Source organism: Anneissia japonica, unplaced genomic scaffold (genome assembly GCF_011630105.1).
Source record: "Anneissia japonica isolate Jap-2015-1 unplaced genomic scaffold, ASM1163010v1 scaffold1417_len1240632_cov203, whole genome shotgun sequence".
NCBI classification, from domain to species: domain Eukaryota; kingdom Metazoa; phylum Echinodermata; class Crinoidea; order Comatulida; family Comatulidae; genus Anneissia; species Anneissia japonica.
In genome coordinates, this window is record NW_022727891.1 from 372,703 (window position 1) to 395,539 (window position 22,837).

Consider the following 22,837-nt stretch of genomic DNA (forward strand, 5'->3'; position numbering starts at 1 on the left):
GGCCATTAAAACACACCTAAATAGATCCCATTCATTTGATTGGTTGATTTTATACCATGTTACATTAGTTATATTCCTCATTTCATTAGTCATTAAAATTTTGTTCCACTGTGCATTTTTTTTCCACCCATATTGTCCATTGCACGTTGTCTATAGATACGAAATGACTTCAACCTAATACAACCTTTTGATTGATTAAAAAGATGCAGGACTGACTTTTTCAGGAAGGTTGAATCCATAAAATGACGTCACGTCAACTATAACCTCTACTTATAAGCCTATTTCTTGCTACTGAACTTGTCTTAGCGGTGTGCAATGTATCAGAGATTTTGTTTGCTCAGGAGTTGTTATTGTTTTCTGTAAAGTATTTTAATTTTGTGGATGATACCTCAAAAGGTAGCTCAAATTTGCACAAAATCTGTGTGGAATTCGGCCCTTATATTCCGAAATGCGCGGATGGATTCTTTTATAGGTCTAGCCCTAGGTAGAGCCTATAGAATAGGACGTAGGTTGTGTGTGGAGGATAGGCCCAGGCTAGGCTAGGCCGAACTGATTCAAGCAGATGGGTTTGCGGGCCCAAAGATGGAGTGAAATGTTGGTCCACAGCCAAGAAGGGCCTATAGCCTATTAATGGAACAGTCAATCTTTCAACTCATGAAAATATTCTTTTTATTGCACTCATAAAAATTCATTATTTGTATATTGTTGGCTAATTAATTTAAAGAGAAAAAATATATGCATGTCATAATGATAAACAATTTTTATCATTTCAGAATGAATAGTCTACAACGTGATGCACCGCGTTCTCAGTCTGTATCCCAGCTTCCTCCTGGTGAAAATTACATGGCAAGACCAGGTGGATCGATGAGCAACTTACAAAGACCACCACAGCAGCGCTATCCACAAAATCCCAATTACGCAGATATACAAGTACAAGGTCAACGGCCTATGGATCCACGTATGCAGAGGCAGGATTACTACCGCCATCCAGATGATCGACGACCACCCGGTCAGGATTACTATGGACAGGAACCACAGAGAATGCCTTCCCATTCACCGCAACCAGGGGAATATATTCCGGGACCAGGTGGTCGTTACCCAAGCCAACAGGATCTACGTGGGCAGCAAGACCCCAGGTATCAGCCAGGTGGTTACCTTGGAAGCTACTTATCACAGCAACAGCCTTATCAGTTAGGCCTTCAGCAGAATCCTCTTCATTATGCATCAGACCATCGGCTTAACAAACCAAAAGATGACTATTGGGCTGCTGGACAATCACCAGATCATGCCAGCAATTATAAGCAAGTACCATCTCAACAGATGGAAGAGGATAAGAAAAAAGCAGCCATGGAACGATACCGACAACGTGTGGCCAAACAGCAGCTTGAACAACAGCGAGGAAGACAGACACGACCTATCGAAGCAAAGCGTCTTACAGAAGCTGCCGGGCCTCGTCAGCCAGGCCGGGCTCCAGGCCACAAAAATGCGTATGCACAGAGGGAAATTCCTCCTTCAGATACTGACCGCCAACAGCACACATCCGCACCAAAGAACCCCAATAAGATCCAGGCACCAGTTAGAACTACACCTTTACAGAGTAAACCAGGTAATACTAACTCTCTGCCAAGAACTCAAAAACCATCAGCCACAAACAATAAAGGAGGGTACAATTCAGCTATCCAAGAATTGAAGGAAAAGCAGTCTTACGGTAATCAGTCATGGAAAGTAGAGGATGAGGGTGATCGAGAAAAACGTTATGAAGAGGAACTTGAAAGAATGCGGTATGCAGAGATTCAGGACCTCTCACAGATGCAGTACAGATCTCCAGAGCAGAATGATCGGTTAGAAAAGTTGATGCTGGAGCATGACTTCCAAATGAGACTCAAGAGCTCAATGCAAGATTACTCCGATGATGATGAGATTCCTCCAATGCCTAGAGATGAAGCTGAACAAGAGCGCCGCCTGCAAGATCTTCAGAAAGAACGGATGAAAGAGCAACAGATCGAAGAGATGCACCGTGAGAAACAACAAAGAGAGGAAGAAAACCGTCGTTTGGAAGAACAAAGGATGCACCAGCAGAGAATTGAAGAACAGAGATTAGAACAGCAAAGATTGGAACAACACAGGATGGAACAGCAGAGAATGGAACAGCAGAGAATGGAACAGCAGAGGATGGAACAGCAGAGGATGGAACAACAGAGGATGGAACAACAGAGGATGGAACAACAGAGGATGGAACAGCAGAGATTGGAAGAAGAGAAACGGCAAGAGGATGCCAGGGTAGAACAGATGTTGAGGCAACAGGAAGAAGAGATGAGACAAAGGCATGAGCGACAACGACAAGAGCAAGCCCGGCGTGAAGCTGAAATTGAGAGAGAACGTCAACGACTAGAGAAGCAGATGGCTTTCAAAGATGAACCTGCAGAACGAGCAACTGAACCGTATCAACCAAAACCATACACACCAAAACCAGTTGATCCTGATGTCCTTGGGTACATGCCGAACCTAACAAGAGCTGACCTTTCTTCTGATAATTACCAACAGAATGGAAACCCTGATCCTGTCCCCCATGTACCCCTTGCAATACCAAAACCAGCTACTAAACCCAAGCCTCCAGTTAAAGCAAAACCAACCATTACCAATGATAATAATTCAAACCACAACCACAATGGTGGTGATGAGTTTGGAACACCTCAGAATTCGCAAAATCTTAACACTTTCAAGGTTGGCGACACCCCAACAGTAATTGGCTCCCAGGAAGTCTACAAAGATCCTCGTGCCAAGATCCTTGCGGCAAAAGATCCAGGTTCACCCAAGCCTGAAGAGCCTCAGAAATTATCTTTCCAACAAAAAATGGTGATGTTCCGTAAGGAAGCTGGTGAGAGGAGGACACCCAAGGAAAGACCTCGTTCATCCAAATGGGAAAGAGAATTCCTTGCTGAAAACCCTGGCCTAAGTGAAGGTGATTAATGTACGGCAATCACCATGATTATCATATACAACAGCAGCAACTCAGTTGGAAACCTTCAATTGGTCATTTTGGAATTATAATTATTAGAACATATAGTTGTGAAAATTCCTCAAATAATTTCCAATTTTTTTTTTCTTGAAAATTATTATTGTTGATGCTAAAGCATTATAATACCCAAGTATATTCTCAACCAAGAATTTGCAACCAAGTTGCAACTTGAATCGTGTATAAGCCTACTAATGAAGGAACGGTGGTAGTCCGTGTTTTATAACAATTGAAGTGCCTTGTATAAAAAAAATAGCCCTATAGGTCAGTTTCTAACGCTATATACAGTATACAGTCCCTATAGCGCTTGTAAAAATGCGTTATCAGCCTTTGGCACCATCCAATCTTAACCCTCTTATGATTACTGCTTCTATGTAGATAATAATAATATTAATAATAATAATAATAGAGCAATTTTGTATAAAAGAGTATAACCCAGCTCAGATATTTTTGACTCATTATGCATATGTAATTTTTGTTAATTACTTGTATACTCTTTGGATTTTGGTGATGGAGTACTGTAGTTCATTCATTATAGTATTACATTGAACATTAGTTTATGGAAGAGCAAGAAATTGTGTTTTATATAAATATTAATAATTGAGTGATCATTAATTAATTATTGATATCAATTCTGTAATATTGATATCTGTAATTAATATTTTTTAATAATTACTGAAAACAATTGTATGTTATTGATAACAGTAGATATAATTATGGTATTGATTATTTTGCATAGGTTCCACATTTGGCTTGTTTTTAATAATTATTTACATAATTGTATGTTGTCAGATGTGTTAATTATTTTTTGCTTGGAATTCTAGTACATTTTCTTTTATAATTTGATCTTTGGATGTTGACAAAAATGTTTGTTGGTGCTTGTCATCAGTTGAAAGCAAAAACCAAAACCAGAACATTTTCACATTCTTAATTACTGTATTTATTTTCATGTATAATAAACGTTTACTATGCCAACACATTATCACTGTAATTTTGTAGATTTTAAACTTAAGATTTGTACAATAACATTGCACTTTGGTTTTCTATTGCTTTATTAAACCAAGCTCCTTGATTGAACTTGGGATGAATTTTAACTTGTTAATCTCAATCAAAGATAGCGTTCTCCGCGATTTACGCGTGCAATTTCAGTAATAACGCATGAACGGCGCCCTCTTGCAGAATTGAAAACTTTTGAACCTTGACCGCTCTGACCATAGCGTACGCCGCGCGACTTTACGTTTACGCGTAACAATTAGAAGCGTCCGATTTACAATGCGCCTTCTCTTTATAACATAAGGAACAAATTAACGTACTTCGTAACGAACTTTGGCGTAACGCGAACACCCTATTTCAGATCCATGGCAATGACTAGGACGCCCTCTCCCAAAACTGATTACTTTTCTGCGCCAAATCGACGCTTCTATTTGTTATGCGTAAAATCGCGGAGAACGCCATCTTGTGTTTATAAGAACTTTGATCTCAAATGATCCATTACAGTAGATTACTTGCACATAAACAATAATGATTTATAATATTGCGATGGTTAATGACAAACACAAATGTATATGCCAGCAGTTTGTATAATTTTGAGGTGTACATAAGTATATATTACACTATGTTATAGAAATATTTACCAGTGACTGTTGAGTGTGTGTGCGTCGTGATAGAAACATATACGACTGTTGGATTCCTGCTAGGTTAAATACATCATCTGATGGTTATTATCAGTGTGAGTAAATTTTCAGAATCAAAATCTGTTTCAATTGATTTTAATATGAATGGAATGCTAGCTTAAGTGCTAATCAGATCAATAAAAAGTCTCTACAGGATTTGTCAGCTATTAATTAACCAATCAAAATGTGGCTAATTAGTGAGAATTATTTTAATGCATATGTGACTAAAATGAAGTTAATTCATTTGGGAATTATCTTGATAGTTGTAATCTTATTTAAAGGGTTATTTTGTTAAATAAAAATATCTTTTCTCTGTATGAATTTTGTAATGAACAAAACAAAATAAATCACTACATGTAGAAGAAAAAATAAAATTCATGATTGTTTTGAAATTAAAATATCTAAAATCACGTTACCTATGAAAGTTCAAAGTTCAAGTTTGAGAGACAAATCACTGTAAATTTGTAGATTGTGCTGTTGCTACCTGGTTTTAAAATACAGGCACTTTCAAAAAGAAGCCAAGTTTGAAAGCGCAAACAAAACAACCATGTGTTTACTGGTTGTATATTGAAGATGTTATCTTTGTTTTGAAATTCACTTTAATTTTGACGTTTGCTACAATGGCCATTAATCGTTTTTAATGAACATAGCACATACAGTTTGAACAAGGAAGCTGGAGTTAATAAAATTTCTAGTTGTTTTCGTGTTTGGCATAATCTTGTTGATATAACACAACTAACAGACATGCAACTAAGTTTATGTATTTTAGAATTTGATTTATTACTATAGCTCAAAGAAACACATTTTGTAAATAAATATTCAATAAAAATTTTAATATGCAAACTTGCTTTTGAATTTTTTGTTGAGATTGACTTAATTGTATGTGAGATTGTAAGTTTGTGAATAGAGACATTGCATTCCTGGCTGAATTTGACACCTAAAACCAAACTACTGTATTGCAATTTATTAGTTTGAAGCATGCAGGTCTAGCTTTTTTTATGTCTACACAGTGGCTTCTTGAAATGAGATGGGGGATTAGGGGTCAGCGTGAAAGTGAAGTGGGGGATGTTTCCCCTCCCCTGCATCAACCTAGATATGCCACTGTGTCTACCCAATGTCAACACATACATGGAAAGGACTGAAATCAAGAATATTAAAATAATTAAGTACTTCAAAACAATAATGATATGTTTTAGAAATTTCCAAAAAACTTCCGTTAATTTGCATAGATCTGACATGCCTTCATATTAAATACAGTAGGCCTACTCAGTTTCAAAAAATAATGTATACAGTACGCTGTGTAGTCGGAATACAACTTACATTTCATTGCTGAAGGTTATGTACATTTTTTAAGTATTTACAGCATGCACGGAAGAAAAAGCATCTCGATAAAGAAATTGTGGAAAAATTTGTATTTTACCATTTCGCAACACACTATTAATAACACAAAATAAAATATGAATCATTTATTAAGGCGTAATAAACTTCCATGTTCAGTTCACGGGTCAGCGCTAGCATGGATCTGGGGGTAAAGGACTCCCGTCGGGGACCTGTGGTCTCCCCGTCGGGAAATCTTCAGCAAGATCGTCGGGGAAAAATCAAATTACTAACCAGTCAAATTTTATAGACTAAAACTGTTTAGTGCCGGAAGTGCTACCGTATGTGGTATGTGCGAGGTGTTGTAGTGGTGGCGCCAGCTTTTTTCCGACATTTGGCCGGTACCTTCAATGGGCTTAGTAAACCCTGAAGGGGGGACTCTTCACTTGCATGGTTTGCTATAAAATTATTCTTTCTAAATAAAGAATCCCATAATTAACACAAAATTTTATTATTTTTAACTGGTTCAGTTATAGATTGACAAATATGGGTGCTTGTTGCCCGGCCCACACAATCGGTAAGAATGCCAATGCCGAAAAAGTGGGAAACCGTTGTCCATAAGAAAAAACAAAAAAAAAACAAAAACTACTAAAGAACACAACTTTTACAACAGTCTAAACTCGGAGCGCCGTTTCTGATTTTCTCACCTCAGCCCCAAACATTGGTAAATAGGCCTACCCACTCTCTGAGGTAAGGGTTTCAAATCTATCTGCAGGTCAAATCTATCGGCGAATCTTTATAATATTTACTTAATTTGACCTCCATCCACATATAATTTCCACATTATCATATATTTATCCTTTTTCTTATAACCTAACTTTATTTTTTATGATAATTATAATGCTAATTATTTACGACGTATCGGTATTAGTTTTATCATTACTACCTATATAAAATGAAAATATATAAATAAGAAATATTTATGTTGCTTACAATAATGTGTACAGAACTTAACAAATAAAGCAATGCTAGCGTATACGGCCTTGTGTAATAAATTAATATATTTATAATAAATATTAAGCTTAACAAGTATGTTGTATTTTATCCTTTGAAAGTAATTATTTAAGCATGATCGTCAGTGTAATACGAAACGTTGGTGAACATCTCTTTAACAAATAACACTTTCTTTAAACTCTCATGGTACAGATCTCTCAAGTCAACAATATTTGCCATAACATCGAGTTTGTTTTCTTCTATTGATGGTTTATCACAACGATTGATGACTTCAACCGCAATATACATGATCTAGCCCAATTATATCACAGTGTCCACTGGTGGAACTTTCGGGGGTGTCTGGCGGGACATATCCAGCGGATAATTTGTCTGGCAATATACTTTTATACTTAGTAGAGTATGTTTGTCAATTCTAAGTTGATTTAGGACCCTTTTGGGGGTGTCTGGCGGGACATATCCAGCGGATAATCTGTCTGGCAATACACTTTTTATACTTAGTAGAGTATGTTTGTTAATTTTAAGTTGTTTTTATGTGGTATCTCCAAAACATGATCTAGCCCATTTTTCAGCCCCTTAATTGGTGCTCCAGGGGGCACACCCAACAGGGGGTCCCTGGCAGACGTCCATATATTGATATGTTATGTTACATAATAAATGTTCTTGTACTCGGATATTGGTACCTTGTTCGTTTGATCAAATTGTTCTTGGCTGCCGCTCTAATACCTGTGCAAAGTGTTGGAACAGGTGTGTGCATAAAAATATATCGGATGGCCAAAGTGAACTTTGGATTTAACACCGAGAGGGCCGCACCCAAACTTCGATGTTTCCAATGCGCTTCCGAAAATCTTCATGCACTGCTTATACCGCTTTATGTGAAGTTTTTATATTGCTATTTACATGATAAGTGTCGGGCCGTAAAAAAACAAGGTGTTTTATAGCCAAAAGGTTGCCGCACAGATAGGTCTAGGGTTTTTAATTAATTTTCGCGGCCCGCAAAAAAAATCCCGCTGGCCGCAATTTTCTCACCTGTTGTTTGGAAAGTTGTGAGTTTGAAAGTACTGATTTTATAATTAGTATATGACTTTTTTTGAAGTTTATTGTAGCCTCCCTTACATCTCCATTTTCTGTAAAATGTTTTGAATAATTTAACTTGAACTCGTTGTTGGCGTTATTATCATTTATTTTTTTCAGATTCGGCAACAATACTGAAAGTACAGTAATGAAATGTTACCAGGGAGACTGGATCAGTTGAAATGCTCCACCTATACTCCCTAAATATGAAAAATAAGAATAAGAAAAAAAAATACCCTCAAATATAAAACTGTGGAGAACATGAATAAAATGAAGCATGAATAAATATCCGTCCATAGCTGATAACATAACATAACACAAAGTAGATCAAACTGGAGTATTATTATATATCCGAATATTTTCCCGAGGGAGGACAGCAGTTTACAATTGTAAACAGATTTTAAAATATGATAGCATAATAATACTGTATATACAGAGATGTTCAGTTAAATATTGTTTAGTATTATTATTATTTATTATTGTTATTGTTAGTATTATTATTGTTATTACTGCATTCGTATTATTAAAATATTGAGAATAGCCAAAGTTGACGCGAATTAGCCAATGTTAACGCGAAATAAGCCCATTGGTCAGGAGAGAGCAGCGCGTCAGAGCATTGGATAGCGCCCTCTGTTGATAAGGAGATGAGAGTACATGTTGTTTGGCTTGTTTTCTTGTTTTTATTCAATTATCTGCTGAATCAATGAAATAAGAATGATTTTGCGAGGTATATCCCGTTTATTAAGACCAAACATTTATATTAATGTCAACATAACTTCTGCTATCCACGGAACAGATTTCGTAGGCCCAGACCTAGGCCTAGGCCTACTCCAGACAAGAGCTGCCCAACAAGTAGGCAGAAGGCTTTCAAGCCTCGTCGTAGGACACACACCAGTTTATGGGTTTGCCTCATTGAATACTCTAGGCCTCAGACAGCTGCTTTCGCAAGTAGATTTAACAAACAAGTCGAAAGGTAGTGTACTTAATTATCTTATTTCCAGCTACACCCCTGCATTCAATACGAGCGGATGAAATTAAAATAGGCCTAGGGCCTACATAAAAACAAGAAAATCGTGTTTTTATGAATTGTCCTACTGTACTAACTAGGTATACATTGTTTTATGAGCCTGAGGCTTAACTTGAATTTGATTTTGTTCACACAGTGGCTACTACTACTATAATTTAGCTATGCTGCTCACACTAATATATTTATCACCATTGTGTTTCAATTGTAACACTGGGGCGGATACAAGATTTGGTGGTAGGGAGTGCTAACAATCCACACCACCTCAGCCTCAACCATGGTGGAATTAATACAATTTAAGCGCCCACCCCTTCTGTTTGCCAAAGAAACATTCTCAGTATTGTAACTTTGGCTTGCTCTTAATTTTTGAAAGGCTCAATCTCCTCAACTCAGCTGACACAAAAAAGATTCTACGCAAGCAGAATAAAACCCAAGAAGAAAAAGCCAGGTAGGCATTGGTCACATTGTGTAGTATCTTAATGAAAATTATGTGAGAGAAAAAAATCAAAAATAATAAGTAGACAGAAACAAACAAATACTGTATGCAGAATACAGTTGAACTTGCCTAAGTCGAATGCAAATTTTCACTGAACACTTGCACAATTGACACTCTTGTAAAAGACCGACTTAGAAAGAGTTAGGCAAAGTTAAGTCAAGTTTTACCGACTTAGAAAGAGTTAGGCAAAGTTAAGTCAAGTTTTACTGTAATCGTATTCATATGGCTGGGCTATGAGCATGGGAAGTAACTATTCCCTACTCCAGCCATACATGTCAGTCTTGGGCATTGTCAAAAAAGGAAAATCTATTATGTGTGTTTTTTTAAATTTATTTTTCACCAGAGCTTTTATGAACATAGTATAACTAAAATTTACTTTTGCAATCAACAGTTAAAGACCTGGAGCCAGTTATTCATAACCTTGACAGGTATTACGGCCTAGAACCATCAAAACCAAAACTTTATTTTGAAGAAGTTGAAGCCTTAAATAGGTGAGTATCATTATAGTAATAGTTGTCATCATCATAATTATCTTTTTTATTTTGTGTGTAGTTACAATTGCCTAGAATACTGGTACTGATGGTAATTGGGATGTGCATTGGCAGGCTATTTTCTGATGATTGTAGAGATGATTGAATTGAACCAGGGATACAAGCAGTGTAGCACCAATAGGTGGGAAGAGAGATAAAATGTTCCAACCGAAGTCATTGCAGTTCCTTAATATTGTGTTCTGAAATCATTTTCCCCCATTCTAAACCCTGAAATTTCTACAGAATGGGACAATTGTCCCTTTGACCTCCAGTTTACCTCTGACCCTGACCCTCGGACTTAACTGGCCCTTTGATTCGGATTCCTTGTTGGCAGCTTTCTGGAACCATCTCTTGATACAAGGATATACCTATCTTCACGAATGTCAGTCAACTCGAGCGGATGCCAATTCGAGCAGATTCATTTAGTGCGAACTGTAGTCTGACACAGGGGCGGATCCAGTAGTAGTAGAACCCTCTCCCCAGATTTTGCCACTAAATTTTAAAAATTTCAATGCATATTAATGTTATGTGCTTCTCAATTATCTATTCTGAAACTGTTCTGGATCCGCCCCTGTGACACGACTATCAACAGTACAGTAATAATGACATACCAATTTTCTCCACTATTCACCATTCATCTATAGTTCAAAACTCACTGTTTTTTAAAACATGTGGAAAGAATAACAATGACTAAGTAAGATAAATTATTATTTTTATGAACGTAAGCATGTTTAATTGTAAATTGTTAACCTAAAAATCAATTAACTATGACTTTCTATACATAAGGCTATAGGCTTCTCCCCCAGAACCCACCAGGGCTTTTCCCCTGGCTCCCAGGCAAAGCTTGAGCCTCGGCCGAATGCAAATGGTTAGCTCAAAATAGGAAATTTTAAAGTAATTCGTACATAACTCGCACAGGCTGTTGCTCGTACGAGTGGATCTTTTTCCACTCGAACTAGCATCCGCTCGAAGTAAATTCCGCTCGAACTGGCACCCCCTCGAATTGACTGGTTCCCATCTTCACAGACAGTTAGTGTTTTTATATATTATATTGTGGTTTAATATTTTGTAGGTATTGTCATCGCATGAAAAAGTAACTTTATTTTGAATAGATAATATATAAATAATAACACTGGGCTTCCACCAGTTTAAACGTCATTCTCATTAATGATAATGCATTATCAAGTGTAATTGTAACATTCATTAGTGTCGTTTTCCAAGTACTTACTTTAATGTTTACATTTTAGCGCCAATGATGATATCAAGAAAATGTTCAGCCTTGAATTTGCAAGTAATGTAAGTATTTTGTGTAATAGTAATATTATTAAATCATTATAATCTTTTTTTATTATCTTTATCATCATCCTTATTGTTATGCAGGGTAATTTATTGCAATAGCCACTGACATCATGAGATTTGGAAATTAAAAAAGGTGGAGAGAATGTGACTGTTGAGTTAACAGATGAGTGCTAACTACTGAGTATTACATCATCACACTCTTTCTTTCAGGCTGAAATCAAAGAATACAAATCCTGCAAATTGTTGGAGGAAATCAAGGAAGAGCTAGCAATCGATCCACATGCTCACAAAAAAACACTCCCATTAAGAAGTAAGGAAAATATTTTACTACAGATAAGGATGAATACTTCAGGGCCCATCTTGTCATGTCTACTTCATTTTAATTCTTTCGCATGTGATAACAAATACATTCACAGGGTGTAACGATGCCCTATAGTGAGTGGAGTGGTTTTATTACCATTTGAATCCAGAACCTTGTGTTTTGGAGAGCAATCATCTTAATCACCAAGCTACAGAAGCATCAGAGTAGAGACAAGAATCTATTTTAAACTTCAACCATATTTTTTTTCCAATCAACTATCAATTTAGTAATAGAATAATATAATTTTTAATTTGTATTTTTATTGATTTTAGTTGCATTGTTGACAATGGCAGTCAGGAATTGTGGGAAACATGTTATAAAAAATCCAAAGGTATGTAAAATAGTAAGTTTAGCATTTCAACATGATTTAATTAAACTGATAGCAGACTACAATTTTTAGTCCTTTTTGCTTTAGTAGCACCATTGTGCTACACTCCTGTTGGAATAGTTTTATATTAGCTAAATGTAAAATAAATTTAAGTTTTTTACATATGATTTTTTGCAGGACAAAGCGAACAAAAGGAAAATGCTGATCAATATTGATCGACGTCGCAAGTTCCTCAGGAGGCTACGGCGGCAAAACTACAACCAGTTTGAGAACATTCAAAGAGAGCTTGGTATCAAATGGGTACCGACTCCTAAGTTTGAATGGTTAACAAAAACAAGGCGGCAAATTGAAAGGAGACTTATTAAGGACAAAGCACATTGGGAGAGAATCGCAGCACAGAAGGAATTTGCAAAACAGCGAAGGAAGGAAAACATGATTGAAATTGTACGATTGAAGAAAGAACTTGGTAAAGACCTGACAGAGGAAGAGAAGCAATATGATCAAATAAATAACAATATTTAAAATCAACCTCTGATAATTATTATGTTTAATTGATTTGGTATCAAACAAAAATATCATAGCATACAAGTTTTGTATAAACATACAAATTATTGTTTTTTTTCCCTACTTTTTTTCCCCTTACAAAACTTTTTGGGAAATAAACTGAATGGTTGAACGAATTGTTTCAGTTATCTTAAAATTTATAATGTGCTATATAACTTGTACTCAATTTCAAACAAACACATGTTTGTGTTTTTGTATTTTCATCTTTATATTCCATATTTTCTTGATAATATGGACCAGGGTGGGTCTGTAAAAACCTGCTGTAAGTTAAAGCCAAATTGGTACTGATGGAACCAATTATGGGAAGGCACCTACATTTCAATACTGAGTTAGTAGCCAGTTTTGCATGTGCTGGACAAAAACAGAGATCTTGCCAGTAATTTAGTCAATCCATTTAATTGGGAATGATAGCACTAAATAACTAGTGCATAATACAGATGGCTTAAATTTGTGCAAGTATATCTGTAATGTACGCGTTGTTCTTTTCTTTGACTTCTGCCTTCAGTTTGTCCACTGCAGCTACAGCTTCTTCTACAGACATGCCCTCCATTTCAATTGCTTTAACGTTCTTCAGAAAGTCTTTAATAATCTCCTCACCATCCTAATTTCAAAGAGAAAACAGATATTATTGCAATCAGTGGCACATCAAGGAATCTGAAATAGAGGGGGCCCAGGGAGGGACTTTGACAGATGGAGGGTCTATACCACCTCAGCACCACCATGGTTGGGTCTGAGGTAAGAAACTTTACGGTTATATTATCGGAAATGGCACTCTCAGACTTGAAATTTAAAAGTTATTTTCTTTTTTCTCCAATTTTTTACAATTTTGAAAAATTTAAGGATACCCGGACCAACTTTTTTTTTTTTGGGGGGGGGGGGGGGGGCCCCCCTTTGGGCCACTGTCGATATTGTATAAAACTGATATTTCGATAGTATATTAAAATAACATTTACTTTAAAGCATGATTTTATTTAAGTTCACCTTTTTGGCAAGTCTTCTCTTCTTGGCTGCGGGTTCATCGTCCCCTTCCATGCCCCCTACTGGCGTGGACTGGTAGTCCTCCAGCTCAGCTGCCTTCTGCTTGGCAAAATTTATCACCTTCTCTGGGAAATGTGCTAATTCGGCTACATGGATGCCAAAACTTTGATCACACACTCCTTGAAACATCAATAAAAAATATTAGGTAGCTTTCATCATGGAATTGTGGCGATGGACAGATTGTCTCCAAGATTATGCGGAGAGTGGAGGGCTGTGTCGAGATGACCCAACACCTTGGTTGAGGAGACAGATGATGATGATTCACCCACAGAAATTTCATCAGGCCTAGTGGCTAAGATTGTAAGCAAGATTCATAACAATTGTAACATTGCATGAAGTGCAGTACTGCCTGTCTGAAAGCTAAGAAAGGTGGCAATACTCATATAATCCATTGCTTCCCTTTTTCATAAATATGTTTATTACCTGCACCATAAGGAAGAACAAAGTGATCACACTGAATGAGTATACATATAATGAAGGTTTCCAGTGGCAGCCCCAGCATCTGTAATCTGGGGGGGGGGGCGTGCAAGGTCCCTGACGAGAGTAAAGTAAGCATGTTGAGCCCCTAAAAAAATGACAATTTAGGAGTTTCCAAGGCTTATTTAATCGATTTTATATAAAGATTGTCTACTAATATGTAGAAAATACATATCATTTTTTTTTGTCCCCAATGTATTGTGGTTTTTCTTCGTTTTTTTTTTTTTTTTAAATTTTTTTTGAGGTGGGTGGGGAAAGAAAATTTTCTGGTGGGGAAATGTCCGCCTTTCCCCATAGCAAGGCCACTGAAGGTTTGTTTACCCACCTGGTTTCACCTTGTACAGCAACGTAAAGGTGTCTTTGGTAGTGAGAGCAGTCACATGGAGGTTATTGACAGATGTCACTGCATCAGCTAAAGCAGTCAACTCATGGAAGTGTGTAGCAAACACACAGAAACCTTTGATCTTCGTGGCAATGTAACTAATGCAAAATATCAATAATATGTTAGTTTAATAATGCAATCTTTCTACGAATCAAGTGTTGAGTATAAAAAATTAAGAATATAATAGAAGTTTATACCATAAAAATTTTTTAATTTACTTACTCAGATATGGCCCAAGCAAGACCAAAACCATCGTATGTTGATGTTCCGCGGCCTAACTCGTCAATAATTATGAGTGAATTTTCTGTGGCAGACTGTTTAAAAAATAAGACAAGATCTAAAATTACTGTAACTTAATATTATTTAATTATTATTTTTATTATCTATAATGTTTAATACTTCTAAGGCTTAATTCCTTGTGTATTTCATTTGTTTTCTACCACCCCCTCCCCCTCCCCTTTTATCAAAATATACTTGTGACATCCATTGTACTGGTGGCACAGTGATCCTGGAGCCATACACATGCCCCATAGAGGGGTGATGGTGCACCCATGGGGTATGAACATTACCTCATGTTTTAAATATCACAATTATGATTCCCTTAATAAAAGAGACTTGTAAACTCCATGCCGTTATTATAATCCTAGAAAATCCTTACCTTGAGTATCGATGCGGTTTCCAGCATTTCTGCCATGAATGTTGAAATGCCTTTCAGCTGACTATCGCCAGCTCCAACACGGGCTAAGATGGAGTCCACAATGGTTATATCCGCCTCTTGACATGGAACAAAACACCCAACTTGTGCCATGTGAATAATTACACCAATCTGAGGATAAAATTGCAAGTGTCAAAAGGGATCAGGTGGTAGCAAGAGGCACCAATATAAATCATAATCAATACCATCATCTGCTTCCTTGACAACCTTCCACAACTTCATGTATGACCAATTAAGGCTTCCTTAGAGAGCATCTTACCTGTCGTATGAAAGTGGATTTACCACCCATATTTGGTCCAGTAATGATATGAAACATTTTATCATTTTTATCAAATTGAACATCATTGGGGATGAAGGCGATATCGTCTTGTACCTCCATGCATGGATGTCGGGACTGGACCAACTTGATGCCCCCTTCTCCAACTGAATTGATTTTTGGTCGCACGTAAGGAATTGGTGCATTGGCCGAGACATGTGCAAGGCTGAAAAATTTTTTAAAATGCATATAAATGACTCGACAGCGACGATTAAGCGCAAGAAATGTGTAAAATAAATATTTTTAAAACTTGGCAAACAAAGGAGCAAGTTGCAAAGTCTAGCATATATTGTGTGAATGACCTCAATGCATATTTATACTAATCAACTACTTTTTTGCATAATAATAATCAGCTTTATAGTGAATTATTGCCTAGGTCCCCAAGCACTTCACATTATTACTCCAGGCATCAAATAAAACATACAGGTGGTCAAAGGCTAATTTTTTGCAACATTTGTGCAGAAATCAGCTCATAGTTTTTAAAAGCCTAAAGGCCTAAATTTTGGCACTGAAATATTTAGAGTTAGAAGAGTGTACTGTACCTAACAAGAGCATCAACCTGAGCTGCAATATCGTTTAATTGCAAGAACGGTTCAACATATCCACCTAAAAAACAGGATTAAATATCAACATTTGTAAAATATTGCACACACATACAACTCTAAATTAGTCGCATAAATCTAGTACAATGAATTCATAAACCATATTTGTGTGTGTGTGTGTGTGTGTGTTAGTCATTAATAACCATTAATAAAAAGAACCATAATTTGATATGTTCATTATTATTGAATGTTGTCCTTACTTGCAATATCAATCACTTCTGCTACTACCGCCCTCTGTGTTTCATTGTAATCTTCTCTAGCTGACATATACTCCTCATTGCAGTCTCTCAGCTTACTATTAGTAAAACGTACACCGTTCTTGTTTGTGTCGATTGTTGAGAAATTCTTATTATTTCTGAGACATTTTTCATCCTGTGATTGAAAGATATTTATTAACAATTTAGAACAGAAGCTTCAATTTTTACCAAGACATCTAGGTCTCCAACCAGCTGTCACCTGTCGCACTGCCACCTGGCCTGTTCCATCTGGTGTGTTACCACATGGTCTGGTGTGACAGTTATTACAGCCTGGGTTGAAGATGTATATTTATCAATTAATGAATTAATAAAGATAAAAAAGTACCTTTCTAGTTACTCGGAAGAAGAAACCTAATTGTGCATTTGACTCTAATTTCATTGTTTTGCTGGGTTCCAAGCTAAGATCATTGGCTGCCTTGTTCAATACAGCCTTCATCTTCTTCTCCAAATTGTTCATCTTCTCTCTCAAACCTGATTTAACAAAAATATGTTAAATAAATATAAGAACAATGATAGTGGTATAGGTTAGTGGCTAAGAGGCTCGCTGCCATCCTAAGATCCAGGTTCATGCCTGGCAATGCACACGATTTATCTCTCTTTAACTCTTCTTCCTAGCCTCATAAGAAACTTGGGTTTATTAAGTATAATGTATAATAAATAAATAATGTTACTTCTAAATCATACTTACTTTGCAGATTTTCATCAAAAGCTGGTTTTATGAGGAACTCATGATTCTGTACCTGATCTAGGTCAAGGGTCGATTCAATCATCTGCTGATATTTACCAAAATCCATCAAAATTTCCTAAAAGTGAGTTTTAAAGGGGTAAAATTGATTTTAAATATCTTTGAATTTCTTTTGGAATTTAGACAATTTATTCTAATCAAATATTTTCTGTCACGAATATGACAAGGTAGAAATCTGATAGAGAAGGGATTGATGGTAAAAATGGAAAACGTACCTTTAAAGGGTTACAAAAGAGATGTAACAACAATGCCTTGTTCTTAGTTTCTGAAGTTTCCAGACTTTCCATAACATTTGGCATGTATTCAACCCCCTGATACACTTGGTAACAATCCTGAAGCGTTGCTTTCTTTCGTTGGAATTTTTTCGCAAGACGCTGGAAATCGGGGATTCGCTTCAGCTGTTCCTGGATTGTCTGTCGCAATTCTGTGTCTTCGAAGAATGTTTCAACAATATTTAATCTCTCCTCTAAAATAATAAGAGAAATACATGATTAATAATAAACATAATCCATCAGTTTATGTAATATGGTCCTGAGAGTTAGTGGTGTAAGGCTTGAAGACCAGATACAACACCTTTAATACCTCACTCATTATAATATATCATGTTTTATTATATGAGGCTCTTCATAACAGTGTTCTCTGCGCACTTCTCTTGAACACTCTTGTTGGAAATACTGATAAACACAGATACAGCTTATTAATACATTACTGAGGGATTTTTGCACAAGCCTGGTAAATATACCCACTATCACCCTAACATAAAACAATGTGTCTTACCTATCTTATTCTTATCCAATAATGGCTGTTTCACCCATTGACCTAGCAACCTTTGACCTTGAGCTGTCTTGCATTCGTTCAATAAACCTAGCAAACTTGTAGTACGATTACCTGAAATAAATTCAAAAAAGCAAAATGAAACGGTGGTTTGGTGGTTTTCAGGCTTGGCTTAAAATCCTAGACTGCATACCTAAAGTGTTGAATATTTGCCTAACAGCCTGCATGCCTTCAAGTTTATCTTGTGCTAAGTATGTATTTCTCATCAAGTTATTGGCAACATCACTCATATTTTTTTTGTTTTTTTTGTGGGGGGGGGGGGTGGAGGGGATAAAATGGGAAAAAATTTGTTTAATAAAAAGTATAAAAGTAAATACCTCACTTCACAAATCGTTATATCGTAGATTATTCAAAATTGCATATTTAATTTGGGTGCATATGCACAGACATCGTAATAGTTGATCATTGATATATTATTATTACATTATAGGGTATTATTAGGTTTTGAATACACACCATCAGTTGGAGAAGGAAAGAGGTTAAGTGCTCTGACGGCAGCAGCATCTAGTTTCAAATACTGACTCAGATCAAACGTCTCCAGCTTGAATTGTCCAAAATTTGTTTCATCGCCAAGAAACTAGAAGTGGAATTAAAAGAGAAAACAATAATGTCAGCAAATCTAAAATAAATAATGATCAATAATGTGGAACAGTAGCAAGGCCTTAGGCTTTGAATCAAGAGGTTGAGGGTAGCAGATCCAGGAATCTGAAAAAGTGGGGCCCAGGAAGGCACATTGACAGATGGAGGGTCTATCACCTCAGCCCCACCATGGTTGGGGCTGAGCAAAGAAAATTTACGATTATAGCACCTCTAGATGGTTGATAATGGCACTCTCAGCTACAATTTGAATATAATTTTCTTTTTTTCTCCAATTGTTTACAATTTTGAAAAATTGGGGGGGGGGGCAGCTGCCCCCCCCCCCCCCTGAATCCACCACTGAATACTTAGTGTCCTTGGGCAAAACATTAGATGGACGTTGTGAATGATAATTTCAAATGAATTGAATCACTAGGATACTGTGTAGCAGGTTGGTGTTTGTACATTCAAGGCCTTATCTTTAGCGGAATTATGCTGGCTGTATAGACAACTGCAGGTAACATCAACGTTGGGCTGGCAGTGGGAAAGGTTATAATTGATATGTATAATTGATTTTAAACTTACCTCAAGGTATTTAATTAATGCTGCTAAAGATGCCATTGCATATTTATTCTCCATTTCAGCTGCAAAATATAGCAAAAACAACTTGAAAATTGATGGGTTTTTTTATTTAAAAAAATACTTTGTGACTGGATTGATGATTCTGTGATTTAATATTGTTGTACCGCACAGGTCAATCGACTACTAACTGCCATAATAATTGCTAATTCTGCTAAAGATTCCAATATTTACCCATTGCAGCACTATTTATTTGTTCCTCTCCCTTACTCTTCAGAAGCCTGTTGAGGTCCTGCACAATGTCTCTAGTTCCAAACTCGCTCCGTTTCCGCTCTGTCACAAGTATGTTACTCCTCATAAGGATCTGCTTGAGTTTATTAGCCTCGGGACTGCTGTCCCCACCAACACTTTCCAATAAACATTCCTTCGGGCTTAGCTGTACCAGAAGAGCCTGAAGAGGAATTGTGAAACTCATTTTTAGTGATTACTTTTTTTTCCCTCAAATATTTTGACGTCACCAAATTACCCACATGTTAATGCATTTACCTCTAGGTTAGAAAACTGATCATTATCTGCAAACTCGCAAATGCCCATCTCTCGCAATGTGGCATCTGCATAGCCAACACCCAGCACTCTTTGACCCCCTATCTTGACCGCTATCACACCTGGTGATGTTGACATGTCACTGTTGCCAAATAAAAGGTCTTCAAATTGGGTTAGATTACCAGGGGATCCCTGCAAATAAATACAAATGTTCTAAAATTTAATTAATTGATTATAGTTTAGTAATAAATATATAAAATTAATAAATTATAATTAAAAATTTCTTGCATATCAAAGATGCTGGGAGTAGGCAATACATGGCTTGGTGTGAATTTACTGGATTAAAATCATGCAAATGGTTGAGTTTTTTAAAGCGAAGATAACGTAACATTTATTGCCCAACATTACACTGGAAAAGAAGTAAATCGGTAAACTTTTGTATTAGTTAATAGTTTATGGTAAAAATCAAATTACCTTGAATTCTAACACCCAATCGTTGCCTTTGCCACTTGCTTTATTTTGGTAAACCTCAACCCGATATTGGCGAACCAGCAAAAGATGTTTCACAAATGATTCAAAGTTCATCTTACTCAGTACAACATATGCCATCTTCCTTTCTCCTGTTTATGATTGAAAAATATAGTCATCACAGACCTACTGGGAGGTGATTATATAATTAGTGTACAAGTTTTTTTTCCCTCAGCAACATCACATGTTTTATAGCACATGCATGCCTTCGCATTTAGAAGACAGTCAAGACTCATATATCTACAGCGGTTATTGTATCAAACAGGTATAAACACATACACAGCCCTGAGTGGGCGTATTCCATATTTATATCATTACAGTATTAAACATGGAATATTCCATAATGTTACTGTATTGATACGTCTTTATTATGATCATTGCATTAAACTGTATAGCGCCCCCTACTTATAAGCAAGTTCAGATGGACTACAGTAGCAGTATGTGTCACCCACGCGAGTCGTCAGCCATCTTGTTTGCTCATATTTCTCTGACAGTCTGTCATTCATTTCCATGCATACATCTCATCTATAGTTACAGCTAGTAAGCAGCGCACTGCTATGTAAACTTAGCAGAGGCATGACAGGGTGTAACCACTGGATGCTTGGTTGAGGTGAGACTTTCATCCACATCAAATTACTCACCTGACCCCAAGTATTTAATTACTCCAGTTGTCTTGAAAACCTCTTTGGCAGCAAACATGGCATCATTCCCATGAACTGTGTAGTATTCCTACAATAAATCATTTTAAACCTGTATTATACGTCAACTGATGTCAATGATGTGTTTTCATTATAAACTTGGCCAGCAACACAAGTAACAATTAAATGATTGCGTTATGACAGAATATATGATTGAAATTTAAGAAAACTTACGGTTCGGTCAAAAAATCTAAAGGTTGTGTCAGGTTTCTGAAAAAAAAAGCAAATGATTTAATGAAATATCATGAACATATAATTTGAATTGTAAATATTAATCAATAAATAAAAAGTTTGATGTAGCATTCTGAGTTATTGTATTGACAAACAAATAAAATTAAAATAAAATACAATAAATGACAGTTTAAAAACTAAGCCCACCTTTGGCATCGCATGAAGAAACGACAGCAAACCATGTTCCTGAGCGCCATCTAGATAAAATGATAAATTAATATAATGATCACTTCAATAATGAATGACATTTTTTTATTTAAAAAAATTAAATTTTTATGTTGTTACTGTATATTATAATATAAAATGGCGGTGAATAAATGTTGATTTGATTGATTAAGATTGATTGAGATTCATGAGTTACTTTTGTTTCTTTCTAGGGCCCGTCTAGTTCTTTATAGAGATAGGCATATTACTGTATTCTGATTCCTTCAATGTAAATTCCGGTCTTAAGCCGGGCACACACTGCCCGGTCGTACGAATCCAACTCCGCTCTCTGTGAGCGACAGACGACGCGATGTTATCAGCTAAGGTAAGTCTGTGTTGTGTCCTATGTTGTGTTGTTGCTGAGGTATCTTTTCTTAGGCCTATTAGTAGGATATATGATATTGATTTGGTGTTCGTGTCACTGATACTCCGTCTTGGATCGTGACACCTCTTTCAAGTTATGTAGGCCTAGCCTAGAGTGTATTCGATAATTAATAGCTTTAGCTTGAAATAAAATCAATTCTACATACCTAAAGTTAACTGTTGATTTGGTTGAACAGCCATATTCAGGCTAAAAACCGATTACGCTGTACAAATTTGCAAACTTTTTATCATCAGGATTGTGCCTAGTGTCAGTAGAGCGGCGCGGCACAACGTAAATAACTTGAACTGCCTATGTACAACAAGAAACAAAATACGATTGGTTGCTTGTTGGGGAATTCACCAAGATCATCCAATCATACACCGCGATCTAGATCTGTTGTCTCGAAAAATTGCGCGAAAATTCCACATGGTATCTATTTACAATAATTACCCCCACGAGGCCTATGGTTTGCGTGTCTTTTAAGTCCGAAGTTGTAATAGTTTCATTTTGTTGGTTTCTGAACATACCATGGGTTCACAACGATAAGTGAAAAGTAAATTATGAAACATGAAATAGCTGATATGAAAAGTAGGGACAGGCCTACGAGGCACCACCAGAGAATGTTTGATTTGATTTGCGTTTTTTTTTGCGAATCTCTGTAGGCCTACCTACCATTTCGAAAGATTTTGAGCGACGCCCGACAACGCCCACATACGCTCTCGTCCAGTGGCGTATCTACGAGTCTTGAAATGGGGAGGGGGTTGATGGTGGGGGAGGTGAAGCCCGAAAATTGGAGTTCACAGAAGTTAGAACTCATTTCTAACCAAAGGCAAATTGAAATAAGACCATTCTCGTCTACATGAAAACTAACGTAGTGGATCCCCTTCATCATGTTCTTTCACATTAACTCTCCCTTTTCTGAAAAGTTCAATCCATTATATAATATCATCATAACATAATTAGTTTTAAATATCAATTAAATTACATTTACGTTTGTTGTTGCATGGTGATAATTAAATTACAAGAGTAGGCCTAGTGAAGCATTAGAGTGGCAC

The 22,837-nt window shown here is 36.5% G+C and overlaps 3 protein-coding genes across 7 annotated transcripts in view; 2 read left to right on the plus strand and 1 right to left on the minus strand.

Annotated features, from left to right (window-relative positions):
• Positions 1-5,532, plus strand: part of LOC117113905 (afadin-like) — a 56,635-nt gene extending 51,103 nt beyond the window's left edge. For all 5 annotated transcript variants that reach the window (XM_033257404.1, XM_033257408.1, XM_033257405.1 and 2 more), the window contains one exon: positions 774-5,532. In XM_033257404.1, coding sequence (XP_033113295.1) covers positions 774-2,970 — 2,197 coding nt within the window. In that variant the 3' untranslated portion in view covers positions 2,971-5,532. The remainder of the gene's footprint in view (positions 1-773) is intronic.
• Positions 5,533-8,710: 3,178 nt separating this feature from the next.
• Positions 8,711-12,848, plus strand: LOC117113910 (28S ribosomal protein S15, mitochondrial-like). Its single transcript, XM_033257414.1, has 7 exons — positions 8,711-9,064; positions 9,489-9,563; positions 10,003-10,102; positions 11,389-11,437; positions 11,651-11,750; positions 12,074-12,132; positions 12,307-12,848. The coding sequence occupies exons 1-7, from the start codon at positions 8,806-8,808 to the stop codon at positions 12,649-12,651; spliced, it is 987 nt and encodes a 328-aa protein (XP_033113305.1). The 5' UTR covers positions 8,711-8,805; the 3' UTR covers positions 12,652-12,848.
• LOC117113909 (DNA mismatch repair protein Msh2-like) lies at positions 12,660-22,196 on the minus strand. Its single transcript, XM_033257413.1, has 22 exons — positions 21,949-22,196; positions 21,362-21,411; positions 21,158-21,193; positions 20,927-21,014; positions 20,232-20,377; positions 19,761-19,949; positions 19,449-19,665; positions 19,221-19,279; positions 18,516-18,636; positions 18,003-18,113; positions 17,441-17,691; positions 17,169-17,283; positions 16,806-16,951; positions 16,424-16,595; positions 16,164-16,227; positions 15,565-15,787; positions 15,249-15,416; positions 14,813-14,904; positions 14,534-14,688; positions 13,675-13,850; positions 13,131-13,294; positions 12,660-13,100 (listed from the first exon to the last, which is right to left on the minus strand). The coding sequence occupies exons 1-21, from the start codon at positions 21,980-21,982 to the stop codon at positions 13,136-13,138; spliced, it is 2,772 nt and encodes a 923-aa protein (XP_033113304.1). The 5' UTR covers positions 21,983-22,196; the 3' UTR covers positions 12,660-13,100; positions 13,131-13,135.
• Positions 22,197-22,837: the final 641 nt, after the last annotated feature.